The sequence below is a fragment of the Protobothrops mucrosquamatus genome, unplaced genomic scaffold (genome assembly GCF_001527695.2).
Source record: "Protobothrops mucrosquamatus isolate PMUCROS unplaced genomic scaffold, P.Mucros_1.0 scaffold744, whole genome shotgun sequence".
NCBI classification, from domain to species: Eukaryota; Metazoa; Chordata; class Lepidosauria; order Squamata; family Viperidae; genus Protobothrops; species Protobothrops mucrosquamatus.
In genome coordinates this window covers 81,103-97,338 of record NW_015387015.1, presented here as the reverse complement: position 1 = coordinate 97,338, position 16,236 = coordinate 81,103, and the positions used below count along the sequence as shown (strand labels likewise).

Below are 16,236 nucleotides of genomic sequence, written 5' to 3'. Positions count from 1 at the left end.
GTCTTTTCCGACGTTTCATCTCTCTCAGCCCCTCGGTAAACCAAGGAGATGGTCGAGATCCACGTCGGGTCAGAGGCCGCAAAGGCACGACTCGGTCCAATGCTGCGGCGGCAGTTGTCTCCCAGGCCGCCGCCTGATTTTCTGCCGAGTCGTGGACTAGATCCTCCGGATATGGCCCAAGCTCCATCAGGAACCTCTCGGGGTCCATCAGTCGCCTGGGACGGAACCATCTAGGAGGCTCCGTCTCCCTGCGGCGAGGGGGAGCGGTCCGGAAGACCAACCTTAGGAGAGAATGGTCTGACCATGACAAGGGCTCCACCACTATCTCCCCTATTGTCAGATCACTCTGCCACTGGCCAGAGACAAAAACTAGATCCAGTGTGTGTCCGCCCGTGTGAGTGGGGGTCTGAATTAACTGGGACAAGTCCAAGGCCGTCATGGAAGCCAAGAACTCCTGAGCTGCCGCCGACGTCTCGCCCGCTGATGGGAGGTTGAAATACAACTTCTTGGCGGGCTTTTCACGAAATGCCCAGCCTGCAGTCCTGGGAGCAGCTGATGACCATGGTTCCCATGGGAGAAAGTATGTTTTGTCTAGCGAAGCATCTGATAAACCCCTCTCCCTCCGTGCTATGTGTCAACCGAAAATGAGTAGGGAAAATGGCTGCAGCCACACTCATTTTCAAAGTTGACACATGTATGAGCACCCAAAACATAAAGTTAAATTATATGTATATATACAAAGTTAAAACTTCAAAGTACACATATATGCAAGCGCAACGATCAGCTTTACAATTAAGAATCCTCTTTCTTGCACTTTCCCAGCTTTTCTTCAAAGAAAAGTCTGATGCACCTTCAGCTGCTTGCCATGTAGGAAGTCACAGATTGAAATCTAGTGGAATTTTTATTGTTCCTTCCTTATTCATTCAAAGTATCTAATTTTCTAATGGACTTTTTTTTTGTTTTGTTCTTGTTTTTAGTAAATAAACTGGGGCGCCATTTCATCATCATTTTTTGGTAACCTGAGGCCAAAGGATTTCACTTCCAGCTCCTACAGTACACCAGTGACTCAAACAGCCTCTAGTGTCTAAAAATGACAAATGCGAGTAGACTTATTTATGTATTTTAAAGGCCCAATGGAAAGTATATCCCTCAGAGAAAGGGGGGGAAAACTGCCAGATTTTGAAGCAGGATATTATGGACACTGGGCAAGTGTTAGAAGAAAATACCAATGACAGAAGCTGCAGCAGACTTTTTGTGGAAAAGCTGGAAAAATTGGATAAAGGGCCATCCCTGCCTGTGTGGAGAAACCAAAGGTCAGGAGGTTGTCCAGACCAAAGTAAAACCCAGCAGGCCAGCTGGAGAGCATCACTTGGACCAGCACAAGCTAGAAAATCTCCTTTCAAAACAGCAAGAAAGCCCAGACAGAGATTCTATTTTGGTGGAGCTGGGCTGAGGACAGTATCATCTATTCTTCACCCCAGAAATTGTTGGTATGCCCTACTCACAATGTGGCAACTTGGCCCTGAGCATTTACAGAAAGGAAGAAACAGTAATGCAAACTGGAAAAGGTGGTCTTACTCTGCTCTTTTCCTTTCCATGATATTTATTAAAAGCTATCAAGGAGACAGTTATATTTCTTCTAGTATTTTCTATTAGAGGAAATAAATCCATAGCTGGACATGGAATTGGATTATATCATGAAATCAGGGCTGAAGGCTTGCATAGAAAACAAGGAGAAGAGAATCAGATACTCTACTTTCTTCTTTAGAAATCTAGAGATGTGTTTGCAAGGCAAAATATGCCATTAACGTTCCGTCACTGGGCCTCTTTTAATAGTAAATCTGGCATAAATTGCAGGTCAGGTTCTGCCTTGTGGCAAGATCATTGATTTGATATTTCTTTGTGGCACATGAAAATAGTTCTATAAAATCTCATTGCCAATTCAATCGGCTTAAAAATTTGCCTCTTGCCCCATTGCTGCAGTGTTTCCTTAAAAAGTCTCATTAATGTAGTTTGGTTTTGTTTGGCCATACCAACAGCCACTGCTATACGAGACTTACAGTGGAAAACAAGATCTGCCTTTGCAGAAAATGCTGAAAACCTTTAATAACATTTTCCCTCAAACCATCTTGTCCTTGTTTATTTTGGAATACAATATGCTTGTCAGGTATCAACCCAATTTAAATCAATAGAGCTTTGACCAAATTTACCATTCATATAAAGAGTTTTGTTTCTGGTAGAATCTAATGTCTATTGTATTTCATGATTTAGATTTAGATTTAGATTTTATTAGATTTATACCCCGCCCTTCTCCTGGCGGACCCAGGGCGGCTTACAGCAAGCTAAAAACAGATAAAGACCTTACAAACACCATTTTAAAATACAATTAAAAGAAATATTAATTTTGCCGTTTCATTTAAAATTTTTGTGAACACCCAATATAAAATCAAATTAAAATCCAATNAATTATGTGATTTTTATCATTTTGTTCTTACACTGCACTTAGGTATAAGGAATAGGCTAATTAGACACTAATTTTTCAGTGAATTATAAATTTGTGTATAAATATAGGCCGGAGAAAGCAAATATTATCTCTTTTAGATTTTTGTTAAGAGCCATTAGTTAAACTTTTAAATCCTTTACATTCAATGGAATTTACATTCAAAGGAAACGGATTTTTAGGGACATAGTATATTTCCTCAAATATTTTCTCTGTGATCATCTCCTCTCCCAACCTAAGCATTCCATTAAAGGATTTTTCTTTACATATCACTTTATACAACACCCATATTTAACTCTCAGGGCTGCTTTTGGTACTATAGTTTGAAATTCCAAATAAACCAAAACTAAAATTTAAAAACAATCTTTCAAACCTTCATACCTATGATACAATGCATATTATTGCTTCCTACAAGCCAATCCCAATACAAACATTGATTAACAAGTTTCTAAACATATTTATACAGAAATCAACAATACTGATTATGAATAAAAGGAAGGAAGGATCAGTTTTGTGAGAAAAATAAAACTAGAATGCTCAAATGATTATACAAACAAAAATCCAAGAACAAGAAGTAAAGGTACTGAAACAAACACAAATATGGGAAGAGGGAGAGGAGAGAAAGAAGGAAAGGAACAGATGAAGGAAGAGGAGGAAGCTGAAGGCAAATATAAGGTTAGAAGTTGAAAAGTCAACTATAGGCCTGGCACAGCATGCTTGATAACTGGAAGAAAGAGTGAGAAAAATGCTTGAAAGTAAGACTGAAGCAGAGTTTAAAGGGATTTTACATACAGCATAACTCCTAAGCTATGCTCGCCCAAAAGCACTGAATGATTAGCCAAATACTGGAGTCTTATTACTATATAATCAGAGATAGCAAAAGCCATGCTAAATGCAATCCAGTATATAAGGAATAATGCAGTTCTTAAAGGGTTAACAGAATTCTCTTTGTAGCATCAGTCATTAATTGGTTAAAATTGTGTGGCTGCTTCCCTCCTGCTCACAGCCTAGGATGGATGCACAAGTTGTGTGAACTTTATATTAACCATAATTAATAGTATGGTGTTTTTTTTCAGTGCTATAACATGATGGATGTGATCCACGGTGCCTTTTTAGTGGCATTTTATGGATGTTTAGTGCAATGCAAAACCAGGGTGAGCCTTATTCACTGTTCTCTCATTTTTTCCAGTTTCCTCATCCCTAATAGTCCTGCTCATCCTCTCTTGAATTTTATGATTTTGTTTGGAACTTTAATAATATGCATTTTCTGCAAAATCTTTTGTCAAGAGCATCTTCTTTTGCAGACTTTATGTCTCCTTCCCAATGCAAATACCATTGGGATACAAGGAATGTATACTAAACCAATATTCTCTTTTCTCAATCTACTTGGCTTCTATTGTAGGTCACACACATGCATGATGTGGGTATGGATATATATATATTAATATAGTTCTGCACCAGGAGGATTCTACACCACGAGATTTATAACCAATCATATATACGTGGGAAAGTCCTGCTACATAGTGAGGTTCTAGAACTGGCAATGTAGAATAATTATGAAATAATTATTATGAATACAGTAACCATGAAAAAAACATGTCACTCTGGTTGTATTAGCTATAGGCTATATTCTCCCTTCTTTCTTTTCTGAATGAGGCCATACAGGGTTTAATATAATGTTGCCAGGCATCTGATGTGACATCAATACATATACTATCCTGGGCTGGCATAGTGAAGAAGTCCTAAATGGCAGTGAAACAAAAGCATCCAGAGCTTAACAAAATATAAAAGGAAAAACAACACTATTTTGCCAATGGATGTCCAGTCCACTCATACTTGCACATCTGAAACATCACAATGGGCACGTAAGCTTATGTTTAGAAACACAAGAAATCAGTATCCAGTGCAACTTTAAAATCATTTCTAGCCATGCCAGAAAACAATTTTAGATGTTAAAATTTAAGTCTGAGTAAGGTCTAATTTAGAGTTTGAAGCAGCATTAAATTAAATAAAAATAAGAGATGAAGGCAACAAGTCAAAGCTGGTCATGTGGTAAGAACCGACCTTCCCATATCACCTCTTTAACCTCAAAATATATTTCTGGTTTTAATAACAAGGAAAGGATTGTAGCTATGAGATAATTAATTACAGGTTCAGTCCTCATTCTCTTCACTTAGAGCTGGAAAAACAAGTCCTAATCCTGAAGGCCCATAGCTTGGTCTTTACATTTTATAGTGCTCCGCTTTTTCTTTATTCCACCTTATTTTCTTTTCTGCCCATCGCATAGGTAATCCTTGACTTACCACCACAACTGAGCCCAACATTTCCATGGCTAAGCAACACAATTGTTAAGTAAGTTTTGCCTCATTGTATGACCTTTTATGCCACAATTATTAAGTGAATCACTGCAGTTGTTAAGTTACTATCATAATGGTTAAGTGAATGTGACTTTTCCATTCACTTGGCTCATCAGAAAGTCGCAAAAGGTGGTCACATGACCCTGGGGATGCATGTGAAAAATCATCCATGTGATAAATATGAAAAATGGCAATAAGTTGCTTTTTCGGTGCTGCTATAACTTCGAACGGTCACTAAACAAATGGCTGCAAGTCAATGACTACCTGTATAACCCTTTTTCCTTTGCATGGTGCAAATCCAACAAGTATTTTCAGTCCTCAATTGTTTTAGGGACATATGCACATAATGGTTGTATAGAATAACTTCGTTACTCCTGATACTGGGGTCTGCATTTCCATTATTTTCCAAAAAGGAGACTTCTCCTTGTTATTTTCTGAGTGTTTTTACCAGCAGTTAATTTCATATGTGAAAATTGCATAGGTTCATTCAGAGATAGCAGCAGTAATATATTGTTGCAAATGTTAAAAAAGTATGCCAAATTATCCATCAGAAAAATTAGTTTCCTGTCTTTCGTGGGCATCTCAAGCACATTCCATAGTGGTGTATGTGTGTGTGTGTGTTTGTCTCTCACACACATATACAAACAGGCACAAACACACACAGGCGTATGGTTATGAGAGCTGTGTTAAGTGTAATAGGGAGCTGGCAAAGGCTGTTATAGCTGTATGATCCCTTTTAAAGCACAAGGAAGTTGGTTAGAAATTGAAGGTGAGGCAATGAAAAAAAAAGTTTTCAATCTCTCAGCAAGCTAAAAGGAATGATTGGTCCATACCCATAAATTCAATCCCAAGATGCTCTGCCAATGCAGAAAGTTGACATAAAAAGAAAGAAAAGGGAAAATAGTTTCAGAAAAGAGCAATACACCTTACTGAAAAAAAACAAATTACACATGGATATTATACCTATTAGGTGTTTGCACAATGAGACAGGACAAATGGCCTAAGGTTAATGTGCAGAGCTCATGTAAGTTTTCACAGGCTCTTTTTTAAAAAAAATATTTACAAAATTATGGCTCTAAACCAGTGGTTCTCAACCTTTTTAATGCCGTGACCGTAAGTCGAGGACTAAACCGGTCGTAAGTCGAGGACTAAACCGGTCATAAGTTGAGGACTACCCAACCGGTCATAAGTCGAGGACTTTCCCTGCCCGGGAGCGCCGTGCATGCGTGGTTCCGCCCCCTGCGCCGGCCGAGGCGTAGCTGGCAAGCGGCAGAGACAGAGCAGGCCGACCACCAGCTGGCCCAGCCCAAGGGAGGTAAGGCACCCGCCGGAAAAGGGGGGAAAAATGGCGGACAAAAAAATGGCAGACAGTCTTGCTTGGCGACCCCCATGAAATGGTCGATCGACCCCAAAGGGGTCCCGACCCACAGGTTGAGAACCACTGCTCTAAACCAAACCACAAAATGGTACAGCTATATATAATTTAAATAACATGATGACTTCACCAATGTATTTTAACCCTTAAAGATATTACTGAAGTATATGTGTTTACTATATCATTTATATCACATTTAAGGTACAAAACACCCCCATATAAAACATGCTCATTACTACGTTTATGGTCCATAGTGGGGAACTGATTTTGGAGTTTGCTATACACTGTCCTTTGTTTCTCAATCTTAGCGACTAAGATGTGTGGACTTCAACTCTCAAAATTCCCAAGTCAGCATTTTGGGAACTGAAGTCTATACATCTTAAAGTTGCCGAGATTGAGAAACACAGCTTTAGTCTGTTGTAGGTAGAATTTAAGTTTAGTCTACTGCAGGCTCATGTTAGAAGGGATAAAATGTAAATATACACAGTTCTGTATCTGAAGTGGTAGTAAGTACCCTCTTCTGCAATTTTAAAACTGATTTGGAAGACCTCTTAGATTATAAAAAGGAATGAGAAGAATTACTGAAATTGTTATATGTTACGAAGCCTCGGGGGGGGGGGAAAGGTGAGAATCAATCTGATCAGAAGCAGATTTATGAGTAACTTTGTAAAACCATGAAACAACATATAAACATTATGTGTTTCAGAATACTATATGATAACAATATTGAACCTTACAAGTTAATTTTCTTTCCTTCTTCTTCTAATACTACTGGGAGCAGAAAAAATGGCATTACAGTAGATGATGACTAAGAAGAGACTATGTGTAGTTGCAAATGACTACCTTCCATATAGGGCGGCCTGTTATGTTGTGGCTATTGCTGGAATTTATTCAGACAGCACAATTTGCTACAATGAAACTATGCTGATACTTCAACTGAAGTACAGAATTGCTTGCATTTTTAGTTCAAATTTGATATTATTATGAACAGACTAGTATGGATTGAAAGTCTACTTCATTGCAATATTGGGAATGTGTATAATGCATGGATTAAGTTTTTTTTAAAAAAAAATAAATGATAATATTAGACTGCTGGTTTTATAAAGCATTCAGTGATTACTCACAACTCTGTATGTTATCATTTAATTCTAGTATCAAACTATAACTGCTATATTTATCACTGAGGAGCAATTGCTGATTCCTTTCTTAATATGTATAGGTGCATATATATACTATATTCATTTTCACTTCTTATAGGTTAAAATATTTCCAGCAGTGTACAGTTTCCCTTTACAACCAGTCATATTTTAAGGGTTAAATAAAAATACATAGGTTTTTCACACACTTAAGAGCCAGTGTTACTTGCCTACATGAACACTACTAACAATACATATTAGCTGCAGTTGCATAGACGTTTCAGTAGAATTAGTGACATGCTCATGCATAAATATTATTGCATATGGTAGTTCACAGGTAAGATAGACAACCCAGATGAATTTCAGATAAATTCACTAATTTCAAACAGCTTATATATGAACTAATTGAATGGCAAATTGGACATATGTATATATAAATAATTTTCATTCATTTGTTCATTCGTTCATTCATTCATTTTGGTAGCAAAAATCATGCATAGGGAACATGCACTGCTTATTCTAACTCCAGGATAAATGCAAAACATTCCAATTAACATTTGCAATTCATACGTTTTCTTGATTTTCAAACTCTCAAACAGTCATGCTTGCTAAGTGCAGGGCTAAAGATATTATTCCATACATTCACAGTATTATACGGCTATTATGATTTTATTTGCTATCTCTGCTTTGAATGTTAAAATTTATAATAGCATATTTAAATACTTATTACACAGGTACACAGCCTATAAATAGCAAAATGATAGATAGCACTTTGCTTGTAGTTTGCTGTTAAAACTCTGAGACTAGTTGGGGGGGGGAGCAGCTTTGTAATTTTTCTTTTTGCTTGTTTGTTTAGGCAGTTCTGCCTATAAGCTTTATTCTGTACTGCTTTGCAGTTGAGCACAATTATCATCTATGCATGAAGTTAGTAATATTAACAAAATCACTATTGTAATGAAACAATTTAAAACCCAAAGTAATTTGGCTGCAGCATACAGCATAGCGATCTATTCTACTATCTCCTTAGGAACCCCTCATTTTTTCTGTCTCGAATTTCAAAGGTAGCTAAGCCTGAAGCAAGTAAAAATTACTTTTAATAATTTCGCTGACTGTCTCTTTTGCAAAAGGAGATTTCTATGTTGGCTGAAAGTGGTGGAGCTCTGCTTGAATGTCAACGAGATAATGTAAAATTTATCTTCAAAATCTCTTAATCTACTGAAGATGGAGTGCAATTAAAAGGCTGGATGGTGGGTATCACAGGCGAATGTTAGGGAGCACGAAACACGGGTGGCAACTAGGGAGGATAGATTGGTGCTATGGGAGGGTGGTCATAAAAGTGGGCTGCCCCAAATTTCTAACACATGACTATTAGGTTGCTGCAATGGCTGGAACTTTAAAGTTGGATTATAAATCCATTTTTTCAGCACCGTTGTAACTTTGAACAGGCATTGAATGAACGGACGTAACCTGAGAACTGCTTAGATCCCTTAGAACTGGTAACCACTGAGAATTACATTTTGTGATGTTGTATGATTTATTGATTGGATTAATATACAAGAAGCAATCTGGCAAATTTTCTAAAAAGTCATTTATATCAGGAGTAATTACAACTTATAGCAGTACTATATCTATTTTTTTTGTATTTGTTTTTTTCTTAGATTACATTATGAAATAAATCCTCATTAGATGTTTTACAGCTACTCACATAATATACAGTTCAGGCAAACCACCGCGTAAATGTTACTTTGAAGTTACTGTTTAATTAGCAAAACAAAAACAAAACCCTTTTGTATATCCTTACTTATATCTGACCATTTGAAACTGCTTCTTTTGGGATTATTCTTGTGAGATGCAAATGTATATTCACCAAATACATTATTAAGGCTTTAAAAGAGACCTTTGGTACATACATTTTAGGTAAAAGGGTGTCATGATTTGTGAACATATTTAAGGAGTCCAGATTATTTTTAGCATTCAGGTGGAGCTGAAGTCAGTATCTATCTATCTATCTATCTATCTATCTATCTATCTATCTATCTATCTATCTATCTATCTATCTATCTATCTATCTATCTATCTATCTATCTATCTATCTATCTATCTATCATCTATCTATCTATCAATCTATCTATCTATCTACCTACCTACCTACCTAGTTCAATTATTATTCTAGATAAGCAGAGACTTCCTGTTCATATTATGCCTTCACTTATTCTTGGTTCCTGAACATTTTATATAATAGGAAAGAAGTTAGAAAATTCTTTCAAATATATTTCTTATTTGGGTAATGAAAATATCAAGAACGAGCTTTCTACTAATTGATTTTGTAACCCAAGAATATTAGGCAATATTAATTCTAAAACTCCTCTTTGGGAAATTGCTTGTAATTTAGGAGCTGAGTGCTTAGGATGGTTATAAATTATTCATGCATTTTTTTTCACAGACATGAAAAATATAACCCATATGACTGACGCATGCTACCTTGCCAATGGAAATTAAATAGGATCATCATGAAGCAGCTGACATTTTTCACTGCTGTTGAATAAACCATCAAGGACTGTTTAGTAGGGCTGTGCACACTTCAAAAATGATTTGAAAGAAATACTTTTGAGCCATGTGCAAAAAACAAGATCTCTCTGCTACTGATTAAAGCAGGTCATTTTTTTTTTTAAGGCTTCTTTAGGAGTTTAAAAAAGAGATGCCACTGCTTTAAGGAAACACTCATTAAATGAATATGACATTCTTAAAGCATTAGTATTCCACTGACAATTTAATCAAAAATATTCGGATACCAGTAGTAAATACACTGACTATGCACCGAACTGTAAGAAATCTCTATGGCAAACTCTGCAATCATAAAGTGTTCACCTCCTATAATCTCATGGCCAGTTTTAGCTTTGGACTTAACTGGTTATGAATTATGGGAGGTAGAACCAAACATTTCTATAGGAAGTCCGACTGCAAAAGATTGTTGTTTTTGAAAATCTCTTTGGGTCTGCCACAAGTACTTGGGTAGCTCTAAAATAGCTCTTTAGAACCTTACTAAACATTTGTTATGAAAGGGCAAAGCAAAATATATTAACATTCAGTTAATCAGACAGGGATAACAAATTCTTGGAGTTCAATATATAAATCTGAATTGTGACATGTATGTCATATAAATAGCATTCTCTTGTTTATGTTAAGTTGGACATTTTTTAAAAAATTAAGTAAAACCACTGTCCTCAGTTCACATATTCTTCAGCACTGCTTATTGATTATATTTGATAAAAGATGATTTAATCATGTTTTATATCCAATTTTCTCCATGACTATTGCTCAGAAATATCTTATTTGGATTAGATTCGGATAGTTACAGCTTTGAAATGATATTTAGCCTTATGTTCATGTTTAGCTCCTTGAACAGCTATTAATTGGAATCAATATTATTTCCCCCCCTTAATTTTTATTGTTCTAATTTTGCTGAAGTCTTGACATTGCTTGGACAATCATTACCATGCAAACAGGCAGAAGCAATCAAGATTAAGGTTCATGGAATCGATTTAGTAATAAAGGAAAATCTGAGGAAAGATGCGACTAGGAGAAAGCAGAACCAAACTGAGCATGCTCCTATTCAGGCAGAGACAGAAAGGAAGTGGACGTACTGTAGAAGCTGGCCATTACGTAGTTTTGACAGCGATCACCAGTAAATTCATTTGGGCACCTGAGAGTAAAAACAAAAACAAAAAGAAAGAGAAAACAGAGAAAAAGAAAAAGAGGCAATTATATGCTAAGAGGCTCCTTGGGTGACTGCAGCCAGAACTTTGATGAATTCATCTTCAGAAATTGGGCCTGTTTCTTATTGCCAAGAGGCTGAAAAAGTTTTGAGGAAAAAAAATGGCTTCACAAGTACCAATTTAAGGAGGAAGGTGGTTAATTTTAGTTAATATAAAAGTACAACACCTGAAATGACAACTTGATATTATTGTCATTAGACAGTGAACTTGAACACAAGCCAGCTATTTTTTTAAAAAAATTTAGGCTAAAGCCTCAGAGACTCTTATCCAAATAAGAATACTTTCAATGACAACCAGAACAATAAAGAATTGCTGCAATTAGCAAAACAATAGTAAGTGTTTGGTGCTGTCAAATCTGCACAGAATGGTCAAAGGCAAAAGAAAAAGATCCCACTTTAAACTGAAGAGTGAAAACATCAAATGATAGTGATTTTGATTGCTGTAATTTGGGGAGAAAACACATTTTATCTTATTTTAAAACATACTTTGTGGACCTTTTGGCAATTTATGGACTTTCATGGGTACAACTTCAGCACATCTTGGTCCAGAGAATCCATCCTGACACCTAAAGGCAAAAATGTGATCCACAATTTAAAAAGAGAAGAACCCAGGGGTAGAGAAAATCCTGTTTCTATGGCACATGAGACTCCTCTAAAAGACCTCGGAGAAAGAATTTAAAATGAAAATGGATGACCGAACCATTGCATTTTTATTTAAACAAATTCTGTGTCACCAAAAGATAACCACAAATAACAAAATTAAAACGTACAATCAAGGAAAGGAAGTAATGCTGATGATAAATTTTCAGCTGATGTTTCTCTTTCTAGAATGCTATACCATGAATTCATTGGTGCTTTCAGCATTTATTTTGATGGCAAGATCAATTAAGGATATTATCCTTTTTTTTCCACTGCCATATCATTGATATTTTAATAAATATGCAGAAACATGGACTTTTATGTTATAGTTGGACTACAAAACTACCAAAGCAGAGCATAACATTTTCAAATACAAAATATATGATGAAATAGTAGAATGCAATGCTTTCTTTCTTTCTTTCTTTCTTTCTTTCTTTCTTTCTTTCTTTCTTTCTTTCTTTCTTTCTCTTTTTTATTATTTAAAATTATTAATTGACCAAATCAAATGAACTCCAGGCAGTATTATGTCAAAACAACAATATAATACCACCAGTAGCAAGAATATTATAAAATCAGAGGCAAAATGTATTTATTCTATTATTAGGGTCCAATAGAAAAGCTGATCCTCAATATTATTTAGAATAAAGGAGGCAAACTGCCCAAATAGGACTTAAAAAAGAAACTCCAAAGCTTCAGCTAAAAAAAAAAATGTAACCATGCCTCAGGAAAAGCGATAATAAAAAGTCCTCTTTAAAGATCAGACTTATATTGAAACAAGCAATTCCTCAGATATTGTAAACTCTTGGAAATTAAGAAACAGGACTTGAATTCAGCTCAGGAGAAAACTGAGAACCTCCGTCATATAGGAGTCTCTGCTCCCAAAATATCTCTCTGATTCTATCAAGGACTCTGCATTAGATGCATTCTCTAAATTCTTCAACCTCTACACCTAATTCTTCAGATGATGTTCCACTATATCCATGGAAAAAGAAATATCTATATGCTATGGTTCTCTTTTTCTTTATTTCATGTCTTTAATTCCTTTGAGTCACTGTTTATTTGTCTTTTCTGTGTTGTGCATAACATAGTTTACCTCAAAAGGGAATAGCATAATGGGTATGTATGTATGTAGGTATATATGTATGTATGTACGTATGTTCAGTTGGTTACAATCTCAAGACCTGAATCTGGACTGTAATAGATGTAGATCAAGAATTTAAATCAGGGGTTATAAACTCTTAATAGTTTCTGGCAGATTGACAAGGATTAAACATGTCTTTAATGCTTATATAACGAAGAATGGTTAGCAAAGCAAATACATTTTTTTTAAAAGAACTGCTAATTTAGTTCAATTTCTAGGCAAAGCTAATTTCTTAGTTCAATAATTTTTAGTTTGATATGATTTATACCAGTTGGCAGATTACAATATCATAGATGCCACAATTGTGGATTTGGTCTAATTAATCCAAAAATATATGAAATTGGGACAGTAATACACATTCAAATACTTTTATCTGAATGGAGAACATTTAAAAATGGATAATAATAATCTAGGAAAGAGAAATGGGGATAATGTTTTTTTTAGAAATGATCTAATTGTATTGTCCTTTAATACTGCAGGTAATTTATAATCCTATAGGGAAGCATTTATCATTTCCTCTGTCCATTTAGACAATCTCCGTCTGGCGGTTTTAATTAACCAGCACAGTCAAAGGTCCATCATGCACCCAATTTTCCTGAAACAGTAAAGGATATTGTTCATATACTTGCAGGGGGGAAAAAAGAGAAGAAAATCTCATCTATAAAATGCTATGTAAATTAATGGTGGGGATTATTGAACTTTCTTTAGGATTCAGGTTCAAAGCCATTTGAAAAGGTTCCAGTGGCCCAGATTGGATTTGCCACAGAAAATGTGCTTTTTTATTGCTATCACTATTATAGCTATTGCTATAGGGTAAACAAAAAAAAAAAAGAGAGAAAAGAATCCCCACTAGAATTGAACTGGATTTCATTGCTTTTGTTCAGTATCATTTTGAACCCAAGGAATGAAAAGAAAATGTCATGTTGAAAGAGAGAAAAGGGAAAAAAATTGTTTGAAATTTATACCATTAAAAAACTCATCTTCCCTGGTTTATAAAAAAAACCTATCATACAAAGAAATTGTGCTGCGTTTGTAAATATATATATATATTCTTGTTCCTGATTGCTATTAAATTCTTCTTGCTGCCTGAATCCAATCCAAATTCAATTAAATCTCTTTTTTAACCATTTTGCTTTTTTTTAACTTTTCCAATCTCAATTATCTATATATTTTTTTAAAAAAAAGGATTGTTCCTTTTTTTTCTCCTTGTATAAAGGAGAAATAGTGCAACTATTTGAAAATTCAATAAGTAACATAGATGTATGAGTCATAGTTTACTGTTTTTATGAATGTCAGGATTTTAAAAGTATACAACATTTTTTTTATGCTTAACATTTGAGGATCATTTTCTCCCAAATGTTTTCCTAAGTTTTATATAGTAGTCACAGCCTGCTTGAAATATACCCTGATCAAAACAAAATAGTATTTATTATTATTATTATTAATAATAATAATAATAATAATAAGTTGGAAGGGACCTTGGAGGTCATCTAGTCCAACCCCCTGCTCAGGCAGGAAACCCTATACCATTTCAGACAAATGGCTGTCCAGTCTCTTCTTAAAAACTTCCAGTGTTGGAGCATTCACAGCTTCTGGAGGCAGGTTGTTCCACTGATTAATTGTTCTAACTGTCAGGAAGTTTCTCCTTAGTTCTAGGTTGCTTCTCTCTTTGGTTAGTTTTCATCCATTACTTCTTGTCCTGCCTTCAGGCGCTTTGGAGAATAGCTTGACTCCCTCTTCTTTGTGGCAGCCCCTGAGATATTGGAACACTGCTATCATGTCCCCCCTCGTCCTTCTCTTCGTTAAACTAGACATACCCAATGCCAGCAACTGTTCCTTATATGTTTTAGCCTCTTTGAAAGGCACTTTGAAACAATTTTGCTTAAATACAGCAAATGTTATTGGACTGTATGTGTTAAACATACTCAGAAGGGCTTCATCAAGTCAGAGCTGCTAAGGTTTTTAAAATTCTATTTTATCACTGATCTAGCTTGTGAATGTTTCAGAAAGGCCTTATTAGTAAATAAACCGGAATGGCCTGTAAAAAAATGTGTCCTGTTTCAGGAATACCAATACCAAGAGTTCCTTTTGAGTAAATAGCACCACTATTCATGGATCCTGGTAATTGGTGGGCACGAATTAATTTTCCAAAAACACAAAATAAATTATGTTATCTCTTCCTAACCTAACCAGAACTCCATTTTCAAACTCTGATTATTTCTGAAAATAGCAAAACATGTGGTTTGGCTAATAAAAGTTATAAAAGCAAGAGTGACTATCACAAACAACACTGTAGCAATGTTGATCGCACATTGACTACATGTTTAAAACAAGAGCTCCCTACACTGCATTAATTAATCTTCAATCTATGCTTGAAGACCAAGGTTGACATAATGATATGAGTATGATTATGTGATATGAATTAGAATGAGATTTTTCAGTTGTTAGGAACTTTTCTCCAATGAATTTTACCTTGAGCTTAGTATCAGATATTTTACTGATAACTTTGTTGGCCATAAAGATATTTGAATCCCAAGTTGGCAGCTAAAGAGAGAATGTTTGACAATAGTAAAATTGTCTGCAATGTTATGGTTTGTGTTTCAGTTTAAGGAAATATTGCTTTGTTTTTCAAACAGTAAATCATGTGTAATAAATATGAATTTACTATTGAAGCAAAACCAGAAATATCTAAATGCTTCTCCTTTAGGATATTTCTAACCCTGATATGAATTTGTATCTATTTGTTTTTTAAAAAACCCAACAACGAAGTGATAGTACAGTTCTGCTTACTTGGATTAATTAGGTAACACTGTGTTTTGTATGGCAAAGCTGGATGAGTATGGTCTTTCTAACACTTCATTGGTCAAATTTGCTTTCCAATCTGAACATTTTAACTAGGGTTGGTATGACATTTTATCTGAATGAAATTGATCTTGCTGCTTTATCTATTCTTGCATATAATTCTATCAGGACTTGAATGTCATTATGAGCAATATAGCAGGAGTGGTATGAAATGAAAAGCACTTGATCATTTCCAATTGTGCTCAAACACACTTTTTGGTTTAACAAGGCCAATCTGAAAACAAAGCAATGTAAGAACACCCATTAAGAAGTAATTATATTCTCAATTTGATGCGAGGCTTACAATATTAACTAAGTCTTGGATCTAAAGGAAACTTCTAGCTTCTAGAAAAAGAATATTTTAGCATTTTTTTCTCTTTCAGTTGCATTTCATAAAGCAATCATAAAAGATTAGTGTCTTTATTTGATGCAGCCAAAATATAAGACATCTTAGAATTCCAACCAATTAATT

At 35.2% G+C, this 16,236-nt stretch overlaps 1 protein-coding gene across 1 annotated transcript in view; it reads right to left on the bottom strand.

Moving 5' to 3' along the window:
- Nucleotides 1-16,236, bottom strand: part of NRG1 (neuregulin 1) — a gene marked incomplete at its 5' end in the record, with an annotated part of 107,649 nt that overhangs the window by 14,060 nt on the left and 77,353 nt on the right. Inside the window, one exon of the mRNA XM_015818473.1 lies at nucleotides 11,639-11,709. Coding sequence (XP_015673959.1) covers nucleotides 11,639-11,709 — 71 coding nt within the window. The remainder of the gene's footprint in view (nucleotides 1-11,638; nucleotides 11,710-16,236) is intronic.